This window comes from Carassius carassius, chromosome 29 (assembly GCF_963082965.1).
Source record: "Carassius carassius chromosome 29, fCarCar2.1, whole genome shotgun sequence".
Lineage (NCBI taxonomy): Eukaryota > Metazoa > Chordata > Actinopteri > Cypriniformes > Cyprinidae > Carassius > Carassius carassius.
The window spans coordinates 1133490-1158598 of record NC_081783.1 but is presented as its reverse complement, the minus strand read 5'-3'; the positions used below and the strand labels follow the sequence as shown (position 1 = coordinate 1158598).

The 25109-nt window shown below is 37.7% G+C and overlaps 1 protein-coding gene across 1 annotated transcript in view; it reads left to right on the top strand.

The window, feature by feature from the left end:
• Positions 1 to 25109, top strand: part of LOC132109352 (putative methyltransferase NSUN7) — a 53045-nt gene that overhangs the window by 6918 nt on the left and 21018 nt on the right. Inside the window, exons 3-9 of the mRNA XM_059515369.1 lie at positions 6405 to 6463; positions 9938 to 10074; positions 13429 to 13581; positions 16139 to 16322; positions 16532 to 16790; positions 18287 to 18430; positions 18521 to 18622. Of these exons, the coding sequence (XP_059371352.1) occupies positions 6405 to 6463; positions 9938 to 10074; positions 13429 to 13581; positions 16139 to 16322; positions 16532 to 16790; positions 18287 to 18430; positions 18521 to 18622 (1038 nt within the window). The remainder of the gene's footprint in view (positions 1 to 6404; positions 6464 to 9937; positions 10075 to 13428; positions 13582 to 16138; positions 16323 to 16531; positions 16791 to 18286; positions 18431 to 18520; positions 18623 to 25109) is intronic.

Sequence of the window (25109 nt, the reverse complement as noted above, 5' to 3'; positions counted from 1 at the left end):
GAACATGGGCCGGTGGTCTGATCAGTGACCGAGTGTGGATAAACACTAATCTTACATTTCCCAGAATGCCTTTCTGCTGTCATCCACAGGTTTGACGCCTCATCAGCATTCATTAAGCAGAATTAGGAGTTAAGACATGTTCACAGATGTCTCACTAACGTGTCTGGGCTTATACATGCACCTTAATTAGAGGCTTAATGAGATTCAGATGCTTGTTTCAAGCTGAATGTTAATTTGAAAAGCTCTTTGTGGCATTATGAGATTGCACAATAAATACAAACACAGTCTGTGAAGAATATGTGATACTCTGATGCTGTATATTTTAGTCATTTTCAGTGGAAGTCTAATAAATAAAACAATAATATTTTTTTCACAAAACAATTATAAAAAAACATTTTACAACTGTAAAATATAATTATTATTATTGATAAATAAAATAATATATAATTTTATACTGTAATATGTGAGTACATAATTAGTTTTAAAATAAAATTGTAAAAGAAAATAAATATTATTAAATATAATATTTAAAATGTATTGCTATTTGAATACTGTTATTCTGTAAAAATTTTGAATTTTATATTTTTTACAGAACATTTTAAAATAAAATTAATATCATTATTAAATACAATATTAAACAATATAACTTTTTTTACTATTACTTATTTTATTTTTAACTAAGGATCTGCAAAAAAATATTTTTATTTTACAATTAAAACTTAAAAAAAATAAAACTTATTATTACAGTATTGTTTAAAATAATTATCTTTATTATTAATTGTAAACAATAGTATAGTGTTTTATTAGTAAAATAAAGATGAACAACTATATGACTATTGTAATAATTATACTGTACAAAATAAGTATTTAATAATAAAAGTTATACTTTACATTTATATTATTATATTAACAATTATTTCATTATAAAACATATTAATTATTAAATACTTAAATACTATAAATATTTATTTTACAGTACAATAGTATACCAATACTAATATATCATTAATTTAATATTTTTTATTATATATAATTACAATTTTATTATGTAAAGTAATTACAATATGGCCAAGTTTTATACTCATTCTTAGAGGTTTAATCACATCTCTATCAGTACTAGTTCTAGTGATAATCGACTTAAACAGCACTAAATGTTTACATGTATACAGCTGAAGGTTGTATAATGTTGAAGCATGTTGAAAAGCTGATTTTGCACCAGTAAGCTCTGAGAGCAGCACAGTCAGAAGAGATCAGAAATGAGACCGAAGCTTGATATCGATGTGGCTGTTTTGGTTTGTTGAGCATGTTTCACATGAAACCGCACACCTGAAAAAACCTGCTTTAATCTTTCCTAACTCCATGCTGCACAATCAATACACACACAAACGTGACTCACATACACACTAGCACACATCAGGAGATCTGCAGAAAATTAGTTTTGCATTTGCTCTCCCAGTGATTTTTAAAACTAGTCTTATTTCTGTTTTTGCTGTGAAAATACATGCAGACAGTTGAACAGATGCAAGAGTGAAAAGACAAATAGTGTAAGCAAATCTTAAGTTAAAAATTTGTTGTAGATGATTAAATACACTTGTCTTTGCAATGAAAATGTGGTTGTAAAGGGTTGGATAGATTTGTATTTGCAGTGAACTTATAAATGGTTATAAATGATTCAATTTACTTTGCAGTGAAAATATAGATCTTAATGTTCATATTAAATTAAATTTATGCATTTAGCAGACGCTTTTATCCAAAGTGACTTACAGTGCATGCAGGCTATAAATTTTTACCTATCATGTGTTCCCGGGGATTCGAATCTCCAATTTTGTGCTTGACAGCGCAGTGCTCTACCAATTGAGCTACAGGAACACTAAAATTAAAATGTTAAAATTCATTTGTATTTGCAGTGAAAATGTAGTTATAAAGGGTTAAATAGATCTGTATTTTTTCAGTGAAAATGTGGTTATAAAGGGTCAAATAGATCTGTATTTGCAGTGAAAATGCAGTTAGTACAGGGTTAAATTGATCTGTATTAGCAGTGAAAATGCGGTTGTAAATTGTTAAATTGATCTGTATTTGCAGTGAAAATTCGGTTAGTACAGGGTTAAATTGATCTGTATTCCCAGTGAAAATGCAGTTGTAAAGGGTTAAATAGATCTGTATTTTTTCAGTGAAAATGTGGTTATAAAGGGTCAAATAGATCTGTATTTGCAGTGAAAATGCAGTTAGTACAGGGTTAAATTGATCTGTATTTGCAGTGAAAATTCGGTTAGTACAGGGTTAAATTGATCTGTATTCCCAGTGAAAATGCAGTTGTAAAGGGTTAAACTGATCTGTATCCGCAGTGAAAATGCGGTTGTAAAGGGTTAAACTGATCTGTATTTGCAGTGAAAATGCGGTTGTAAAGGGTTAAACTGATCTTTATTCGCAGTGAAAATGCGGTAGTAAAGAGTTGAATTGATCTGTATTCCCAGTGAAAATGCGGTTGTAAAGGGTTAAATTTATCTTTATTCGCAGTGAAAATGTGGTAGTAAAGGGTTAAATCGATCTGTATTCCCACTGCAAAGGCAGTTGTAAAGGGTTAAACTGATCTGTATTCGCAGTGAAAATGCGCTTGTAAAGGGTTGAACTGATCATTATTCGCAGTGAAAAGCGGTAGTGAAGGGTTAAATTGATCTGTATTCCCAGTGAAAATGCGGTTGTAAAGGGTTAAACTGATCTGTTTTCGCAGTGAAAATGCGGTTATAAAGGGTTAAACTGATCTGTTTTTGCAGTGAAAATGCGGTTGTAAAGGGTTAAACTGATCTGTTTTCGCAGTGAAAATGCAGTTATAAAGGGTTAAGTAGATCTGTATTTGCAGTGAAAATGCGATTGTAGATGGATTAAATAGAACACGACTGAAAAGACAGTTTGCAACTAATGTAAGAAACAAGTCCGAGTGTGTTTTCTGGAGTTCGGTCTGTAGACGTGGTTTGATTCTGTCGCTGTCTCGAATCCATGAAATGCAAATGAAGGAGGTTTCGGTTGTAAAGGGCAGAGACTGTATTGGTCCGGTGACCTTACAGACAGCGTGATCATGCTCACTCTGCACTTACAGGTGTGGAGGGGCTTCTGCATGATTCCACTGCGGCTTCATCAGTTTTCATCAGGTTTGTGAGTGCAGACACGTCTGGAGGAGATTGGAGCTGGATTGTCTCAGGGTTCGTGGGATTGTTGCAGTTCACTGGAGGAGATAAAGGCTTTTTAGCTGAAAAAATCCACAGGGTTCATTGTGATTTTGTCCTTGAGCAGTAGAAAGTTCCCCTGCCAGAAAAACCGTGGTAAATATCAGCCTGCAGGAGATCCAGAGCATGAAACTCATGCAAATGACCTGATTAAAGCTCTGGGCCAAAATGAGTCGTTTCTCACACTGGGTTCCTTCTCTTCTGACAGATAGATGAGTGTGTTTGTGTGTGTTTCACACATCTAAGAGATAAAGTAGAGAAATGGAGCTCTGTGCTTTGTGTTCATCTGTCACACACTCATATTTCTCTTTTTCCTTTCATTTTCTGTTCGTTTCTCTGCTGTCGTCCATCACTGGACTCTCTCCGGGTCACATGACTCCGACCAGATGTATGACATCATTAATTCTGTTTCACGACTCCACCCAGAGTGATGATAACACGGGGGTTTTAATCTTCTAAATGCCACATCCCTAAAATGTTATTTGGAAAATGGTTTGTTTCTGTTAGAATACATTATTATGTTATTTCCTACTCTTTAGAGTGCTGTATTTATTTACTTTTATTTTAAATTATTTTTATTATTATCTATTTTATTCCCTCACTTATTTACTTATTTGAATCTAATCATTTACTTTGTTTTTTTTTCAAATTTTTAGTTAGTAATGTATTTTAATAAATTATTGTTTATGTATTTGAAATTTATTTATTTTAATATAATGTTTGATTATATATTTAGCTGTTTTAGGCCCTGTTTAGACTTGGTATTGAAATGTATTTTGGATGATCGGATCACAAGTGAACGATGAAGACACATATCCGTACACACCTGGTGTTTTAATCCGTCTCTTCTGTCCACTTTACCTCCTCAGTTCACCCAGAGCGATTATAGCTGCTCCTTTAAACCAACAACCTTCAGCAAGAACTACTGAGCAAATCACAGCGTGATCTCAGTAAATGGCCATGAACAGATCAGCGTTTCTCCTCAGTGGTGCGATAAACATGATTTTCATTCTGCTGGGGTCCAGACCATTAGTGAGATTGCAGATTTACTCTGACAGGCGTTTCTCCACCGAGAGCTTGGCTGGGGAGCTGCTGTAAATGTGATCTATGTGATGACCATCGCTGGAGTTTGTATTGGCCTCTTGTGCTTTTCCAGCCTCTTACTTAGTCCCGCCCCTGCTCTCCTCTAATTGGACAACAGCTGTGTGGTGGCCACACCCACATGCAGTGCTGATTGCTTGATCATTGGTTGACTGCATCCAGCAGAACGTGTTCAGACATTATGCAAATGTGTTACTTTGTGATATAGAGCCATAACAGAATAAGATTCAATTTCCTGACAACTGGTTTATGCAATTGCGAGCTGACTCTTTTTTTTTTTTGACAGACAATAACTTTATTTATCGTGCACTGTTGACTTCATAACGTTGCAGATAGTTTATGTTCACGTACAGCTACATGACACATTGCATGAAAGGTAACAGTCGAAAAGGCATAATAGGGGCACTTTAATAACACAGACCCTGAAAATAAATTCATCTAATGTTTAGTAATGTCATTTAATCTAATTTTTGATCTCATTAGTAATTATTTATAATTTATTTGTTTGTTTGTTTATTTATTACTTTATTTGCTTATTTATTTAATCTGGTTATGTATTTATTTTTGTTTTATCAAATGTCTATTCATTTATTTTAATCTCATGCTTTATTTATTATTTATTATTTATTTGAAAAAAAAATCATATATTATTTATTTACTATTATTTGTATTTATTCATTTTAACCAATTTTTTGATTATTTACTTTAACCTATTTTGTGATTATTTATCTTTTTTTTGTAACTCATTTATTTGCTTTTTAAAATCTAATTATGTATTTATTTGTATTTTATTCAATATTTAATTATTATTTATTTTAATATTTGATTTTACTATATATATATATATATAATGTTTTTTTTTCTGTAAACATTCCATGCCTCTGGTATGACCCCCTCTCTTCTCTGATTGGATAAGAGCTGCACTAAGGCCACGCCCATACGCAGTGCTGACTGCTTTATTAACAGCTGATGCGCTCCACTGGAGGTCATTATCTCTCCTGCATTCAGTCTGTGTTGTATATTTTAAATGTTTGAACACAATTAACGGCTTAACGAGTCACAGATCAGAAGGTTAATGACTGGCTCATGAATCACATCCGAGGAACACTCTCTATGTGTGTGAGAGAGATTCTTCTCAGTGAATCATATTTGCTGATACTTCTTGGCCACACACAGTGACGGTCCCCTGTCAGGCCGGATGAATGGGATGTTTGTGGTTGTCATGGAAACGGCTGATGGGCGGAGACAGAGCTGTCAATCAGGATAAGAGCCTTATCTTCACGGAGTCCTGTACCAGCTCGAGATCAGCAGACACACAGATCCCACGTGACTGATTTCCCTCTGACTCTCGTGCAAGCTTGAAGGAAAACTCCCGGGGAGACAGATGCATGCTTTATGAAATGCAATTCAAGCACTTTTCTCCAGAGAAATGAAATAAAAATGAATTAGGATCTCGATCTATTTTACTCACTCTGTGAAAATGAGCTATAAAAGGAATTTGCGCTTCCTCTGCCTTTGATCTGTTTAACGTACACAAATATAAGTTTTGCTGAATTATGAATTCATCAGATTGATTCAGTTCAGAGGTTCAGTGAATGTGGGAATATGTGGAAGATGTTTTATGTCTAAAGGAGTGTTTTTCACTCTCATGTTGCTTATGCATTGTCTTTTTTATTGCTTTAATCTTCGGCAGAATGAATCTTAGTGATTGGTGGCATCAAAAAAGTTATTTTTTATCAATTAAACAGATGATCTTGATCTAAATTTGTGTATTTTCCTCACACAAATTATATAGTACGGGTTCAGAAGGCTTGATATATAGATATTATAGAATATAGATATTATAATGTTTAATCGTATTTAAAATGAGCTTATGTGTGTGGGACAGAGGGACACAGTTTGCTGGCCATATCATGCATCAAAGCACATGGCACACAGTGTTTGGACGAGAACGCTGGAAAATAGGACAGAATTGATGATATTTGTCAGTATTTGCCTTACACAAGCGACGGTTCAGCTGCTCCTGCTCTGTGTGTTCGATCTGGACTCATTTGAACTCTTTTTATCTTGTTTCTGTAGATCAGGAGCTTCTGGAGGACGTCTTGATTGACAGCTGCTTCTGTCTCTCACAGCCAATGGTGAGTGGAGGGCGGGACTGTGTGTGTGTGTGTGTGTGTGTGTGTGTGTGTGTGTGTCTTCCTAATGAAACAGAAAGTCCATAAATGACTAAAAACTCCCAGAATGCACTGCAGGTGGTAAATGTGACTGCTGATGGCCATGGTGCAAAGACACTCACAAACGCTCAGCTGCGCATTTATTTTACACACATTCACACCCTTGTGCATGGACACACACACACACACACACACTGGAGGCTGAAATACAGCCGCTGTAAAGGATGAATCGTTTGTCCGCTGCTGTTTTGGCAGGTCGTTACTCTGGATCTTAAGAGAGACCATAAACTCTGAACACAATGAACCACAAACACACACACACACACACACACATCGAATGCTCAGGAGTTGCTCTTTCAGAGCTCATGAGTTGTGAATGAAACAAAGATTATAAGAGAACGTATTGCAAGAAAAGACTAATTCAGGATTTCTACTTCAAGAAATCAAGCTTAATTCAATGTGTTACTTTCTGTTTCTTTGTAATTATATGTGGAATTTATTAGCAAACATATACATATATATAAGTTTCTCAGATGTTTCTTCTAATATTCCTTATGAAAAATAGAAATCTAAAGAAAGTCAAATCAGTCACTAGTTAGAGATCCAAATAAATGCAGCTCTGATCAGTCGATAATTGAGTTCATATTGAAATCTGTTACACTTTACTATAAGCTTTTATTTGTTAGCATTAAAACCTCAAAAACCAAAATAAAAAATACAAAACCACAACAAAATTACTTAAACTAATAAAATAAAAATAAAAATTCAAAATTAAAACTTTTGAAAGTATCTCGGTGACACTAAGATAACACAGAAAACAAAACACACTCACACTGACACCAGAAAGAATGTAAACAGCCAGTGAGTTCATTTTATTTTATTTTATTTATTATTATTTTTAATAACCTTTTAAATGATTTAAATTAATAACTTAATTTAATTATATATATATATATTTTTTTTTTTTTTTTTGTTTACAATTACATGTTTACAGTTTTTTACAATCACTTTGCTACTATTTTCTGTGAAATACCATTGAAACATAACTATAGATCACCCACACACAAGCAACCGATAGTTTCACTGTGTCATTGTTCGTACAATCATTAAATATTGTAGAACAAAATAGGTGATACAGGTTTGATTATGGTACTACATGTACAGTAAATACATCTCAGTAAAAGTACTGCAGTAGTAGAGAGAATACTACAGACACAGTGGAATCATTGAACAAAGTTTATAATATATTGATGCAAAACACTACAGTACTGTACAATTACAACATAGGTTTATTTGAATCAAAGCAAAAATAATTAGCTATGAAATTGAAACCCACCACACCATCTTCTGATATAGCCGCACACATGGTAATGTTAGCCGCACGTTGTCCAGGTTCTTGGATGGTTTCCCGCTGGCCAATGAAATTCTGACCTCTCCTCCTTGTCTTGGCCAGATTAAAACCTGCCTCATCCAAATATATGAATTTGTGATGGTCATCATCAGCATCCAGCTCCATCACCCTCTAAAAATACATTTTAGAAAGAGATTTAGAGATTACTGTACAATGTAGAATTTTTGAAACATCACCTATTCTGTGATACACATTGGTATGCAGTCATTTGACAATTGAGAGTAGCATAATGTTTAGTGCATGCTGATAACTTACCGGTTCTCATTGTGGAACGTTCTGATTATTGAGGCCACGGTTGACCTTCTGAGGTTTGGTTGTATCATTGTAGCCGCCTCAGTCATTGTCATGCCATGATTTATGACATGGTCTACAACTATTGCCCGAATTTCATTGGTTACTCTATGCTGTTGCTGCCGCTGTCTTGGTCCGTGGCCTTGTCCTCTGCCACGTTCCCCCACACCTCTCAAACGAGGCCCACGACCACCTCTCAGAAGGGGGGCCTGTCCTCTACCATTCCTTTGACCAACATGTCTTCCTCGTCTTCCTCTCACCACTGCCTGACCTCCATTGTGACCTGGATCACCTGCTGGCTCCATGTTACGTATCACTATGCTCTTGCAATTGGATCCCAATCAATTCTTTCACAATGTGCACTCAATCATCAGTAATGAGCTGGCAGAATTGGACAAGCAATTACAAGGGCCTGCATCTATACAGTGCAGTACTGTCAATACTGTAAATAGTCTGAAAAGGTGGTACAGTATTTGGGGCCATAGACACAGTTTCTGATGAAGCATTATGATAAAATATTAGGCTACATCCATGGATATTGTAGTCTAATTGGTTCATGCTCCGCGCTAATTGGTGACAATGAATCTCGTTATCTTGAAACGTTCATGATTTACAGTAAACATGGAAGATTGTTTGTGTGTTTCCATACTAAGAGTAATGCAACAGTTACTTATCATTTTGAGCAGTTGTATCAATTGATAGTTACATCATTGTAAGGAAATTAATAGACACTCATTTGAAATGTAATGTGTGAATTGCCTTTTGAAATAGTAGCACTTTGATGTTAAGTTGTGTCATATTGAACAGGTGATTTTTGTTGAATGAACAAATGATCTAAGTTTTATGTGTATTGTATCCAAGCAATTGAGAAAAGGGTTAGAGTTTTGAAAAATGTGCATTTTGATCATTGGTTGTGAGTTTTGTGTCTAGAGTTGTGAAAAATGACATCACGGTTCTGAAAATAGTAACAAAGTGATTGTAAAAAACTGTAACTTTGGTATCTGGTCACAGTTTGGGCCATTGTGAGATGCTTTTAGAAAAACATCTTACTTTGCTCCCATTTTATCTCACTGCTGTCTCAAAGAAACAACTGAGATATTATTTAGATCTGAGATGATAACTGAGAGTGTGTTTCCTGAGTTTATTGATCAGATAAAGCCTGAGTTCACTCTCAGTGTGTGTGTGTCCGTGTGTGTGTGTGTTTGTGTGTGTGTGTGTGTGTGTGTGTGTGTGTGTGTGTGTGTGTGTGTGTGCGTGCGTGTGTGTGTCCGTGTGTGTGTGCGTGTGTATGTGTGTGTGTGCGTGTGTGTGTGTGTGTGTGTGTGTGTGTGTGTGTCCTGCTCTCTCATGGGTCTCAGTTATTAGGTCAGTGGTGCTGAACCCATCAGAGACACAGTTACTCAGAGACAGCAGAGGAATCTTAGGGGTGTGAGTCTGACCTTCACTGAGAGCAGAGTGAACCTCCAGCTGCTGCTCGTGATTACACTTCAGAAGAGACAAAAGCAGAGGAAACTCTCAGGAACAGTTCGTATGAGACACTTCTGAGCCCAGAGCTGCATTTACACTGACCTCTGAGACAGACATACTAAAACTTCAACATTAAGTGGAAAATATAAAACTACAGAAGTAGCCAGTTGTTTAGTCATGTATTATAAGTTTAACCAGTAATCTTTATGAGCAGGTTGTTTATGTCGTATTATAAAGAAGAGCCACTCTGTCTGTCTGTCTGTCTGCAGCCGCTCCACAGCATGAGTCTGGTGGCCGTCATGCTCAATGACTTAATGGACAGGAAGTTCCTCCCACGTCCACCGGCAGCCAATCAGGAGGAGGAGGAAGTGAAGGCCGTGCAGGAAGTGGAGGCGTGTCTTCTCAGGTGGGTCAGAATTACAGACTAATCATACTGTTCTGCACTGTACAGACTGAATACTGTGTTTGTGAATATATATATTAGTGGTGGGCATAGATTCATTTTTTAATCTAGATTAATCTCACTGTAATCTTGGAATTAATCTTTTAATCTAGATTAAAATGGCTCATTTGAATTCTTTGAAATCATTTGAATTTTTTTTTATCGCCCGATAACGGCCCACCACTAATATATATACATATATACATATATATGACAGACACAGTGGGCGTGGCATCAGGCCTCGGAGAGGCTTTTATTAACAGAAAATCCCGCTCCCTCCCAAATAACTGTTGTTTTTGATTTTCTTCCAAATAATATTTGACTTGTTTAAGTGTATTTATACATTAAATGATAATTTGAAAAATCCACCAATGAGTTCAGAAAAATAAACCTAATTTAAAAGCAAGTTGTTGTTTTTTCTGACCCCACTGGCAGATTTTAGTTTTAAGCATAAGGTCACTTGATTTTAATACATTTTTCAAAAAACAACTTTAAGCATTTAAATTTGAAGTAATTTTGCATTTAAAAATATTTAGATATTTTATTGAAAAACGAGACAAAAATATTTTAGATTTTTTTTTGCTTGTTTGTATTTTCTTTTTTTTCTTTTTTGCAGTAGAGTTTTTGAATATACTGAAGAAAAAATATAAAAAATAAATCATGCTTAATTTGATTAATCAATACTACCAGTTTTTGTTGATTTAAAAAAAGAAGTTTTATAACCGTTTTTTTAAAACGATACACTTTTTTTTTTACTTTACACAAAAATCCAAGAATTGCAAATGCCTCTCATCTCTTGCAAAATAAAGTACTGCGTTAAAAATATCACAAACACATCTTAGAAACAAACTTGCCATAATATTGTTACGTACCTTATTTGGTCATCTTCCTTTTCTTGTTTGGTTAATTGATTAATTCCCACCTGTCTCCATTCACCTGATTTCTCCCTCGTGTTTAAATACCCTGTCTTTTGAGTTCCTCCTTGTCCGTGATTGATGTTGTATCTTGAGTTAGTATTGCATCTTATAGCATGGTTATGTTGGATTCCCCCTTATTCTCCTGCATTCATTAAAAGAATCCGTTTATATATCTTCTTTCTCGTGCGCCTTCATTCACACACCAGCAGCCGTAACAGAGTCACGGACCCAACAGTTTATTTAGCGGCGTTTTTCTTTCTTTTTGTTTTGTTTTGTTTGTTTTCCTCCCCTGCCTGAATGGCAATCCCAGCAGTCCGTCTCCTGTGCCTGGAGCAACTAGACCGTTCGCTGGAGGACCATACCAGGGACTTTCTAGATCTGGCGTGCCTTACCCACTTCCCCGACGTGTAAGGCACGCCTGTCAGCGAATGGTCCCAGAGAGGATTTCACTGCTTTCGTGGAGTGGGTGCTGGAGAAAAATGGATCTTCATTTACCATCTGCACCGCTGAAGAGGATATCTCCAGCCCCACTCCCGAACCAGAGACCAGCCAGCCATCATCCTGCTGCACGGAGATACAGCCAGAGCCCACCGCAGCCACAGAGCCCGAGCCTGTCAATATCAGGGAGCAAGGACTCGAGAGCGCGACTGACCAGGTGTGTGAGCCGGCAACACCGTGCGTCGTGGGATTACTGGTGGAGATCAAGGGTGTGAAGGAAAGCCCTGCCCACACTCCCGCGACTGAGGGTGAGCTGCATTCGGTTTCTGGAAATTTTATGGAGGAATTTATGGACCTTATAGACTGGCTTGTGGAAGTAATTCCTGAATCTCCTGTTTTTCCGCTGGTTCCGTCCAGCCTGATCCTCATGTGTTCCCTCCCAGCCCCCCTCTCCCGCCTCCTCCTAGACCAGTCTGTTCCTCTGCTCCACTTCTGCTGGTTCAATCCATCCCTGTATCTCCTGTTTCTCTGCTGGCTCTGCCCAGCCCTGATTCTCCTATGTTTCCTCCCGGTCTCCCTCTCTCATCTCCTCCTAGACCAGCCAGTTCCTCGACCTCATCTCCGCTGGTGCCAGTCAGTCCCGCAGCTCACCCTCAGTCAGCGCCATCTCCACCAGGCTCCCTCGTCCCTCCGGCTCCACCTTGGTCAGTCGTCGACCATCCGCCGCCTCGGGACTCCACTCCTATGACTTTGCCTCGTCAATCCATCCTTCTGGCTCTGTCAAGCTCCTCCTTCCCTCCGGCTCCACCTCCGTCCTCAGTCACTCCGAATCCGCAGCGGGCTTCCGGAGCCCTGCCTTGGTTGCCGGTGCCTTCAGCACTGCCTTGGACCTCCGGACCCTCTGCGTCATCCTGGCTCTGCGGCTGCTCTGCTCCATCTTGGGCTCCTCAGGCGGGAGGAGCCATGGTGGAGGAGGAGCCGACGACACCAGGGGGCCGACTGACGGAGACTGCGCCAGTGGCTGAGGAGCCCAAGGTCAGTCGTCGGGGCTCCGGAAGCCCGCTGCGGATTCGGAGTGACTGAGGACCATCCTGGCTGGTCTCTGGAGCACCATCTGGCTCCTCCTGCTCCGGGCTCCTCCCTGGCTCCTCCCTCCATCCACTCACCCTGGTTCCAAGCTCCTTGCTCCCTCTTTGCCTGCCCCACGCCCGCCTCCAGAACCCCCCCCCCCCCCATTCGCTGGTATTCCTCTTGCGGTGGAATCCGAGAGGGGGTGAACTGTTATGTACATGGACTTTCAGTTCCCTTATTTGGTCATCTTCCTTTTTCTTGTTTGGTTAATTGATTAATCCCCACCTGTCTCCATTCACCTGATTTCTCCCTCATGTTTAGATACCCTGTCTTTTGAGTTCCTCCTTGTCCGTGATTGTTGTATCTTGAGTTAGTATTGCATCTTATAGCATGGTTATGTTGGTTGTGCCCTTATTCTCCTGCGTTCATTAAAAGAACCCGTTTATATATCTTCTTTCTCGTGCGCCTTCATTCACACACCAGCATCCGTAACAAATATTAATTCATGTTAGATTTGTGTTAATAGAGAATTGTGTGTTGTGTTTTACAAAAAGTGCTTTATGAAAATTGAAACCTAAATCAATGTCTGAGAATCAGTGTATATTTTGTAGATCTTGTGTGTGCTTCTGTTGTTTGAGGGACAGCTTTCAGAAACCTAGTGTGACAAGTTAAGATTTAGTGTGTAAAGAGGAAAAACTGTAAATAGCCGACATAGAAGCTACATCAATCCATCACAAAAATGAATGCAAATGCAAATTAAGTGTTTTTATGTATGAGATGATAACTGAATGAAAGCTGAAGTGTAATGAGATTATGAGTCTGTGTGGCGTAACACAGTTTGACCAGTCTGTCGTTGATGTGAACTCTCACACATGCTGTCGGTGTTTGACAGGTTCAGGACGAAGCTGGTGGCGTCTCTGGCTCGATGTCGAATCAAACACGAGCTGCTGACGCTGGAGAACATGGTTCCAGAGCAGATCAGACACAGAGAGGAGAGAGCCACGCTGCTGCCGCTGTATGGCTGGATCAACTCGCTCCGCAGCAGGTCACCACTAACACCTACACTTACTATCACCGCTCATCTTCCTTCACTAACACTTACTATCACCGCTCATCTTCCTTCACTAACACTTACTATCACCGCTCATCTTCCTACACTAACACTTACTATCACCGCTCATCTTCCTACACTAACACTTACTATCACCGCTCATCTTCCTACACTAACACTTACTATCACCGCTCATCTTCCTACACTAACACTTACTATCACCGCTCATCTTCCTACACTAACACTTACTATCACCGCTCATCTTCCTACACTAACACTTACTATCACCGCTCATCTTCCTACACTAACACTTACTATCACCGCTCATCTTCCTACACTAACACTTACTATCACCGCTCATCTTCCTACACTAACACTTACTATCACCGCTCATCTTCCTACACTAACACTTACTATCACAGCTCATCTTCCTACACTAACACTTACTATCACCGCTCATCTTCCTACACTAACACTTACTATCACCGCTCATCTTCCTACACTAACACTTACTATCACCGCTCATCTTCCTACACTAACACTAACTATCACAGCTCATCTTCCTACACTAACACTTACTATCACAGCTCATCTTCCTACACTAACACTTACTATCACCGCTCATCTTCCTACACTAACACTTACTATCACCGCTCATCTTCCTACACTAACACTTACTATCAACGCTCATCTTCCTACACTAACACTTACTATCACCGCTCATCTTCCTAGACTAACACTTACTATCACCGCTCATCTTCCTACACTAACACTTACTATCACAGCTCATCTTCCTACACTAACACTTACTATAACAGCTCATCTTCCTACACTAACACTTACTATCACCGCTCATCTTCCTACACTAACACTTACTATCACAGCTCATCTTCCTTCACTAACACTTACTATCACCGCTCATCTTCCTACACTAACACTTACTATCACCGCTCATCTTCCTACACTAACACTTACTATCACCGCTCATCTTCCTACACTAACACTTACTATCACCGCTCATCTTCCTACACTAACACTTACTATCACCGCTCATCTTCCTACACTAACACTTACTATCACCGCTCATCTTCCTACACTAACACTTACTATCACCGCTCATCTTCCTACACTAACACTTACTATCACCGCTCATCTTCCTACACTAACACTTACTATCACCGCTCATCTTCCTACACTAACACTTACTATCACCGCTCATCTTCCTACACTAACACTTACTATCACCGCTCATTTTCCTACACTAACACTTACTATCACAGCTCATCTTCCTACACTAACACTTACTATCACCGCTCATCTTCCTACACTAACACTTACTATCACCGCTCATCTTCCTAGACTAACACTTACTATCACCGCTCATCTTCCTAGACTAACACTTACTATCACAGCTCATCTTCCTAGACTTTCTGTTTGCACTTGTCGTTTTAGTCATTTTGATTTGTTTTAATCTGAGTTCTTTAAGTTAAACCGTACGAAAATGAGAGATGAGCTTTATATTTGTTATTATAGCTAAGTTCCTGTTTATTTTATTTTATTTCATGCAACCTTTTTTTTTTTTTGCTTGTTTTAAGTTTTAGTTCATTATAACTAAAAAATTATGTTCTTCCTCAGTATTTTGGTCTTGTTTTATAGTACATGTCTAAAAATGCTTAAATTAAGATGCATTCATTTTACTATTATATATATATATATATAATATTGCACTTTTGTTCATATAGCAGTACTTTTCAAATAAAAGTGCGCAATACACTACTTTTTCGATTCTTTATTTAATGCACTAATTTAATTATTTATGGTGAAAAATAACACAATAAAATGTTTTTACGCATAATGCGATTAATCGCAGAAAAATCATGAAGGTAATTGCAATTAAAAAAAAATAATCATTGTCCCGCACTAATATATCATATATAATAATACATAATATATGTACATTTATTGTACATATATGATAGATGCAAATACATATTACATATTTTATATTAGAATTTTAAATTGTTTTTGCATAATAATAATTAATATAATGTACATATATTAAATATTATATTCTGTGTTATTGTAGAAAACAAGACTTAATATCTTCAGTAAATGTCTCCTGATTTAAGAAGGTGCAGATGTTTGTTCTGGGACACAAGAGGAAGTGATTTGTGGGACGCTCAGAAACACGCTGCTGTGTTCATCTCTGTTCCTTGTATTGCTGTATGATTTTCCACTGAAATCATTTATTGTTTATGAGGTAGAAGACGAGAATGTGTTTGTGTGCATGTGATTTATGGTTCAGATGTGGCATTATTCTGGTTTTTCCCTGTTTAACCTCCATTCTGGGCTGACCAGCCTTATTTCACACTGTTTGTGTGTGTGTAAATTTTGAGTTGTTGACAGATCCAATCACTAGCACTGGAGATCACACACACACACACACACACACACACACACACACATACACACACACTGATTTCTCTCCATTGCGTTGCTCTTGTCTTACATTTGACACTTAATTTCAACATATGTGTGTTTGTGTGTGTAGTTTGGAGGAGGTCAGTGAGGTGTTACACACATCAGGTTTTTCCTGTGTTAAATCTGTCGGGCAGCTGGAAGGACGGACCTTCTGTAAGGACCTGCACTGCCGCGATCTGCTTGTGTTTCCCAGCAGTGTGAAGAACGATCTGAGCAACAGCAGATTACTGAGCGACGGCAGACTCATTATACAGGTGTGTGTGTGTGTGTGTGTGTGTGTGTGTGTGTGTGTGTGTGTGTGTGTGTGTGTGTGTGTGTGTGTGTGTGACGGGTTGTGCTCTCTGTGACGGTGTGTGTGTGTGTGTGTGTGTGACGGGTTGTGCTCTCTGTGACGGTGTGTGTGTGTGTGACGGGTTGTGCTCTCTGTGACGGTCTGTGTGTGTGTGTGTGTGTGTGTCTGTAGGATAAGTCGTGCTGTGTTGGCCCCTGGGCTCTGTGGCCCCTGCTGGCCGGCGGCGGAGACGTCCTGATGAGCGGTTGTTTCTCTGCGCAGACGGTCGCACACGTGTCTGCAGTGGCTGCGTCTGCACACACACAGACTGAAACACACACGTCTCAGTCAGACGCTCGCGGTCGAAGCGCAGTGATCGTGTGTTTGGGAGACGGAGCGCAGACACACACAGAGGAACTGCAGAACACACTCACCAAACTGAACTGCAAGAGTAAGAGCTGACATATACAGCACAAACAGCTGTGTGCTTACATATCTATATATAAAAGATAATTCAGACACACTAGAAGATTTATGATCATTTACCATACAAAAAGAGCATTTATGAAACATTCAGTATTATATTATACTATTATATATAAGTATTTATAATTAGTTTTAATATTAAATTAGTATTATACAGAGAAATAGATAATACATAATTTATAATATAAACATATACAAAAAGAAAAGTTTTAAATGTTAATTGCTGCTTTTTTTTCTCTAAAAGTGAATTTAGACATCACAACACTATTGTTGTGTGTTTGTACATATAAAAAAAAATTAAACACAAAACATACAACATAAACATACAAAAAGCAGATTTAGACATCAAAGCAAAATGTGCAGTAGGAATGATGGGTAAATATTCAAAATTCATGAAAATTCATTATATAGAGAGAGAGTGAGGCATTATATATTAATATAAATACACAACATTATAATGTGCAGTATAAAATAGATACATATTTCCTTTTATAGTCTTCTGAAGGTAAACGATGCTCTGTTATGCTCTTAATAACAGGAGAGAAACCGCTGGGATGCTGAGCTCAAACCAATGGATCTGAAAGATTATTTGGGTTCCACACGAGTCTCATCTAACTGATATATCTCTTATTACATGATATGGCTCTTATGATAAATTGTTTGTGTTGTTGCTGGGGATAAGGGCATCTGCTAAATGAATAAATGTGAATGTAATGTAAATGCTGTGCGTTCCTGTTTTGCTGTAATGTAAGCAGAAGCAGGTGCAGGGCTTTGGTTCCCAGGGAAGGCAGGAACTGATTAAAATGTATATATGGACTGCTGTTTAAGTTGCTTTCCATAAACGTTTCTGCTGAATGCATGAATGTAAATGCACAAATGAGCTCCTCCAGGACCGTGAAAGAGAGACACTGGTGGAGGTTTGACTCGAACATGTGTGTGACCTTGGTATATTTCTGTGGTAAAAATGCTAATTCACGTCTCTTGGGGTCTGAATCAGGAGAAATAACTCCCTTTGGGGATGTTCACTAAGACGACATGGTCCATGACTAAATTATGTCTTTCCAACAAAACATTTTTTATTTTTTTATTGTGATTACTGAGATATTTTGATTTCATCTAAATCATATCAGTATATCTATAGTTAATTAAATCTTAAACTAAAATCAAAACCATAAAAAGATAAAAAGAACAATTTTGTTGCTTGAAATCAATGTAACTTCTAATATATAACTATATATATGAAAATTTAAGCACATAAAAGTTAAATGCTAATTTAGCTTATAAAATTATTTATAGTGTTTATAGTGTACAGTAGGAAAGATGGATAAATATTCTTTATATGAAAAACATGAAGTACATGTTTGTTTGTGGTGATGGTGGGATGCTGGTTAGTCCTTGGTTAGAAAATAGAAGTCAGAGAGGTTGATTTTATTAGAAGATAAAGTAATGTGTGTTTTTCAGATGTGAAGCTGCTTCCAGATTCTCTCGAGTCTCTGGACGTCTCTGACGTGCGTCTGCAGAAGATCAGTGTGGTGTTTCTGATGCCAGCGTGTTCCCTGTCCGCCATCAGCAACCCTGTCGATTACATAATGCAGGAGAACAGAGGTGCACACACACTCACACACACACACACACACGATACTGAACACTCTCTCTGAGCATCAGTCACATGTGATTGTTCTGGACCCGTTTCAGACCCGCGGCTCATGTTGGATCTGTCCCAGGGTTCAGTCTCTCCAGAGAAAATCCAGATGCTCGTGTGCCAGCAGAGGAAAGTCCTGCAGCGCGCCGTCCAGTGTGAGTGTGTGTGTGTGTGTGTGTGTGTGTGTGTGTGTGAGTGTGTCTTAGTTCAGACACAATTAAATGATGATCTAAAATCGTAAATCTGGATGAGCTACAAAATATTACACTAAATAACTACCTTAATATCTCTAAAAATAAAGTAGTTTTTTGACTAACATACTAATTTGCTTACAATACGATACATCCATTATATAAATCACTTAATTCACTTAATGAGGTCTTTTCTCGTGTGACATCCATCTTATTTTCAATAATGCTTTATTTGTAAATCTCTTTATCAAACAAAACCGACCAACATTGAAGTCTAACAAAGTTGAATGACATAAAACTGTTTCTAGAACACAACCAACATTTAGATCTCTTAATCAGAAAACAGATATTAAACAATCAAAACTGACCAACAATGAAATCTGTTAATCAAACACAACCTGTGGCATTTAAATCTCTTAATTGAGCAAGAACTGAACAACATTTGAACCTCTCTAGAATAAAACCGAATGTCCTTTAAATCATTTTCTATAACAAAACTTAATGACATTTAGATCTCTTACTCAAACCGAATTGTCCAACATTGAAATCTGTTAATCAAACAAAACCAAACAATATTTAAATCTCTTTTTAGAAAAAAAAAATTGAATAACATTTAAATGTCATTCTAGATTAAAAACCATAAGACATTTAAATTTCTAGAACTGAAACAAGTGGTCCACTGAATGTCAAGCTGAAGAACCCAAGTGCAGTTTATTAAAACTAAGTAGAATCCATAATCCAAACAAATCCAAGCAAAGGTCTGTTTAAATGCAGACGGGAGCTGCGTTTGAATTACAATAGTTTTTTTCCTAGTTGTAGTGATGTTCACACTCGCGTGATGCCTTTTGAAAACCTTAGGCCGGTGACACACTGGCGTATTGCACCTGTCAAACATAGTCTATTTTGCCGCCAATACTGTTGACGGTGTCCTTTATCAGTAGGCTTTATATTTATGCTCAACATGAAGTATAGATATTGTTGTCGTGAAGACAAGATCCTGGTCTGTCGGCGCCAGCGCCGCGTCAGGCACGATTCTGGTGTTAAAAGACACAGCCGTCACGCAACTGACACGCAGCAGAAACGCCACGCTCACGCCACGCAGCCAGTTAGAATCAGCTGCAGGGCAGGATTTGGCTGAACGCGGAGACTTCCGACACTTAATATGTTCGTTTGGAAACACGAAAATGTACTTATGTTCCGCAAACAAAATATTGCATTCGGTCATTCGGTACACACGTGCACTGTACCGAAAGCCCTGTACCAAAACGGTCCGGTACGAGTACACGTAGCGTTACACCCATAATATATATATATATATATATATATATATATATATATATATATATATATATATATATATATACTTTTGCACATCCTGTCATACCGGTGACTGGATGTTGCTGCAATAGATGCAGCATTTTGCAGCATTTAGGTTAACGATTAATTGATCGTTAACTTAAACAATGATTGATCATGGAAATGATCGAAAATTAACATCCCTACACAGAAGTATAGAAATTCTACATTGATTTTTTTTAAAAAAATGCAAAAAACGACACTGATATCGGATCGGAATTGGCATATACTGTCTCTTCTCATAGTGACAGCCAGTCACATTAGTTTTCTGGTATTGCATGCACTCGATTGGCTTGCGTCTGCGCTAGGGTATTTGCATAAGACGTTCTGACTGGAGGGCGGCTGCATTGGCGCTTGAAAAGTTTTCAACTTCTACCACGAGCAACGGACCCACAATTAATTTTTCCATGCTTGACGTCACTCCATTCAAAGTAAACGAGAGGCATTGATGCCGACGCCACGTGTGAATGGGGCGTTATATGTCTGGATACCGCTGCACAAATCTTTCAACCATGAGAAATGTATATCCAGCATGGCCTTACATCCAGGACAGCAGAATGGTCAGAATGACCTGAAACACATAACCAACTGAAATCATTTTAAATGTATTTAGTCTTGCCTGAGTGATGGTGAAACCACCAGGTTTAGTTTTTCACCCAGGAGAAACTGCTTCCTGTGGAACAGTCTTCATGAAGAAGATGATTTGGATATGTGGTTGTGTCTAAAGGGTAATGAATCAATGTTACAAGAATACTGATAGCAGCACTATTGATCCTGTAGTTTATATAAATGTTTTCAGTACCGAACAAGTCAGGAACCAAATTAGTACCAGTTCTTGAAACCCATCTCTACTTGTAATAGTTGTCTTGTTGCTGCTGCCCAGACGGTCTCTTCCCTGATGATAGATATATGTGTTCATTTTAAAGCAATGAATAATACATTTAAACTACTAGGGGGTAACAAATGAATATATTTTCTTATAAAGAACTCACTGAATCATTGACTCAACTGGTTGCAGTCAGTCCCTAAAAAAAGTGAACCATTTGTTTATTTTTTTGTGAAAGGAAAGTATCAGATCAATTTGAGAATTAAACTAGCATTAAAAAGCATGAATGTGAAAAACACCATTAACACCAATAATGAGCAGATGACAATTTATTAAATATATATATTATATATATTTATATTTATATTTATTATGTATATATATATATATATATTATTAAATATATATATATTTGCCATATTTTAACATGCTTGATGAATTATTAGTGTATTTCCCAAATAATAGGCTGTTCAAATGGTATCTTAATAATAATAATACATATAGTGCAATAATATTAAAAGTTATCTGAAGACCAGCTGGCCACGCCACTACAACGTCCCCAATGGGACTCCAAAAAATGGAACTTTACCATGACGTCCTCACAACGTCGCCATAAAGTAATGTCGCGATGACCAAATGATGACAAACTGGCGGGATCGCGAATCATTTGAATCAGATCGGGAGTTCGGAGCGGCTTCGCGGATCATTTGAATCAGTTCGGGAGTTCGGAGGGGAATTGCGAATCATTTGAATCAGTTCGGGAGTTCGTAGCGGGTTCGCGAATCATTTGAGTCAGTTTGGGGATCGCAAATCATTTGAATCAGTTCGGGAGTTCGTAGCGGGTTCGCGAATCATTTGAGTCAGTTTGGGGATCGCAAATCATTTGAATCAGTTCGGGAGTTCGTAGCGGGTTCGCGAATCATTTGAGTCAGTTTGGCAGTTCAAAGCGGGTTCGCGAATCATTTGAGTCAGTTTGGGAGTTCAAAGCGGGTTCGCGAATCATTTGAGTCAGTTTGGGAGTTCAAAGCGGGTTCGCGAATCATTTGAGTCAGTTTGGCAGTTCAAAGCGGGTTCGCGAATCATTTGAGTCAGTTTGGGAGTTCAAAGCGGGTTCGCGAATCATTTGAGTCAGTTTGGCCGTTCAAAGCGGGTTCGCGAATCATTTGAGTCAGTTTGGGAGTTCAAAGTGGGTTCGCAAATCATTTGAATCAGTTCGGGAGTTCGTAGCGGGTTCGCGAATCATTTGAGTCAGTTCGGGGATCGCAAATCATTTGAATCAGTTCGGGAGTTCAAAGCGGGTTCGCGAATCATTTGAGTCAGTTTGGGGATCGCAAATCATTTGAATCAGTTCGGGAGTTCAAAGCGGGTTCGCGAATCATTTGAGTCAGTTTGGGGTTCGCAAATCATTTGAATCATCATAGCTGTATATGGATAGGCATTTTTAACTAATTTAGTAGCTAGTTCTAATTATGTTTTCCAAGCGTCTTAAGGTGTGATATGTGAACTCGTATTTTTTGTTTTAATGATGTGCCTTTTAACAGTATCAAGTATATTCAAAAACTAAACAAATCGTGCCTAAAAAGTGCACGCATAGGCTAATGTAAAGTTACATGATGAAGTCATTCTAGTGCGCGTGTGCATTTTGAGTGCGTTCTTTCACTGCATTATTCGGTGTATTCAAATGCATTTATGAATGCATGTGAATGATCACAAAATTCAAGATATGGTTAGAAAATGTATACCGTAATTCCTCAAATAAAAACTGGTAGTCAAATAAACGGCGGGCCTCTTATAGTGGCCGGGGCCTGGTCAACACGGACAAATAAAGGCCAGTCTTAAATAAAGGCCGGGGGAAAATTTGTGCAGCAGAGCCAGATAACGAACGTACACCTTGGAGATTGAAAATGTTTCTTTTTTGAAACCCCAGGAGCCCAAATTCAGACCCAGAACAATAAAACCCACAGAAGAGGTGGGAGTTCAAAGGAGGAATCTTTATATTACCAAACTGCAGGGAGAGGAAGAGTAGATATAAGTCATGATCTTTGTTTTCGGATGCTAAAATGGCATGGGATTTTTTTCATTCAAATTTTATTTCCATTGTAAATAAATATGTACCAATCAAAAAGTTTAGGATCAGTGGTAAGGACAATCATTGGTTTTCAGACAGTCTATCAGAGCTAATCTGTTTGAGAAATAAAATGTGGGCACAAGCCAGATTTTCTGACTCTTCTGCTGATTGGACTGCATTTAGATCTGTAAGAAACAAGTGCACTTCGATGATTAGAAAGTCCAAATCTGATTTTTTTTTTTTAAGTCAACCACAGAAAACTTAAACAATCCTTTAAAGTTTTGGAAATCAATTAAATCTTTGTCGGGTGCACGTGTGACCTCAAACCTCCCAGATCAGATTCTTATTGGTTCAGATGAAATAAAAGATAAAGCAGTCATAGTCAATCAGTTTAATAAACACTTTATTCAGGCTGGATTCATATTTAATCAAACCGTAAATAAATCTGTCCCATGTCCAGCCATGTCAGCATCTGAAAATGTAAATCGGGAATTGTTTAATTTTAAACTGATTTCAGTTTCAGAAGTTCATAAAGCCCTCAGAGACATTGATCACAAAAAGTCAGCAGGTACAGATAATCTGGATCTCTTTCTGTTAAAAGTAGCAGCTGATATTATTGCTTAGCCCATAGCGCATATTTTTAATTTGAGTCTTCTTTCTAACTCCATTCCTAAAAGTTGGAAAGCAGCCTATGTTCTCCCTTTACATAAAGGTGGAGACCCATCAGAATTGAATAATTACCGTCCAATATCAAAACTTTCTGTTTTGTCAAAGATCTTGGAATCATTTGTGAATGTACAGTTAAAACAGTATTTGACTGACAAAAATATTTTAAATAATTTTCAGTCAGGGTTCAGAAGTGGCCATAGCACTATCACTGCTGCTACATTAGTGACAAATGATATTATTGGGGCCTTAGATAAGAAGCAACATTCTGCTGCATTATTTGTTGATCTTTCTAAGGCATTTGATTCGGTTGATCATGGATTGTTATTGACCAAACTACATTCAGTTGGTTTAAGTGAGAAGGCTGTTGCATGGTTCCAGAAGTATTTAGTAGATCGTATTCAGTGTGTTTATGCTGAAGGTTATAAATCTGATTTTCTTGAGATAACTAAAGGTGTCCCTCAAGGATCAATCTTAGGACCCATTCTGTTTAAAATTTTTATAAATGATTTGGATAGAGATGTTCAAGCCAAATTACATTTATACACTGATGATACAGTGGTTTACACCCAGGCTTCCACCATTTCAGTAGCAGTGCAGGAACTTCAGACTGCATTTCAGGCATTGCAATACACATTATTGAGTCTAAAATTGGTTTAAAATACACAGAAAACAAAGTATATGGTCTTCTCAAAAGCTCGAGCATAGCTACTTGACAATTGTGGCATTTTGTCATTAGATGGGAAATCAATTGAGAGAGTGTCTTCATACAAGTACTTGGGGATATGGATAGATGATAAGCTATCCTTCAATGAACATATTACTGCTTTAGTTAAGAAACTTAAAGTCAAGTTCAGCTTCTATTTCAGAAACAAATCTTGCTTTACTTTTAGTGCTAGGAAGAAACTTGTGGAAGCTACTTTTCTGCCTGTAATTGATTATGGAGATATATTGTACATGCATGCTGCATTTTCCATTCTGCGTCATGTTTACCTTGCATCACTACCATTCATAACAAATACAAAGTCCCTTACCCATCACTGTCCCATCATTATGATTTAGTTGGTTGGACATCTCTTAAAATTTGTAGACAACAGCACTGGTATATCTTTATTTATAAAGCTATACTTGGCAAATTTCCACTGTACCTATGTAAACTTCTCTCTGTTTGCTCTGGTACCTATCAGCTACGCTCCTCAAAGTGGTTGCTTTTTAATGTGCCACGAGTTACAACCGAATTGGGAAAACTGCCTTTTGTTATTTAGCATCTTGTGGGTGGAATAATCTACAAAAAGAGCTAAAGTTAGAAACCCTTATGCCCATAAATTAATTTAAAACTACTGTAAAGAGTGTTGTGATGGAGACATGTTCTTGTTTTTCTTAAGAGTCTCATTGTGTTATATATATATATATTTATATTTTGTACTTCTTTTATCGTGAAAATGTAATTTGGTGTTTGTTATGTATGCATTTGTTGTGATTTGGCTGCTAACTTGGCCAGGTCTCTCTTGCAAAAGAGATTCTGAATCTCAATG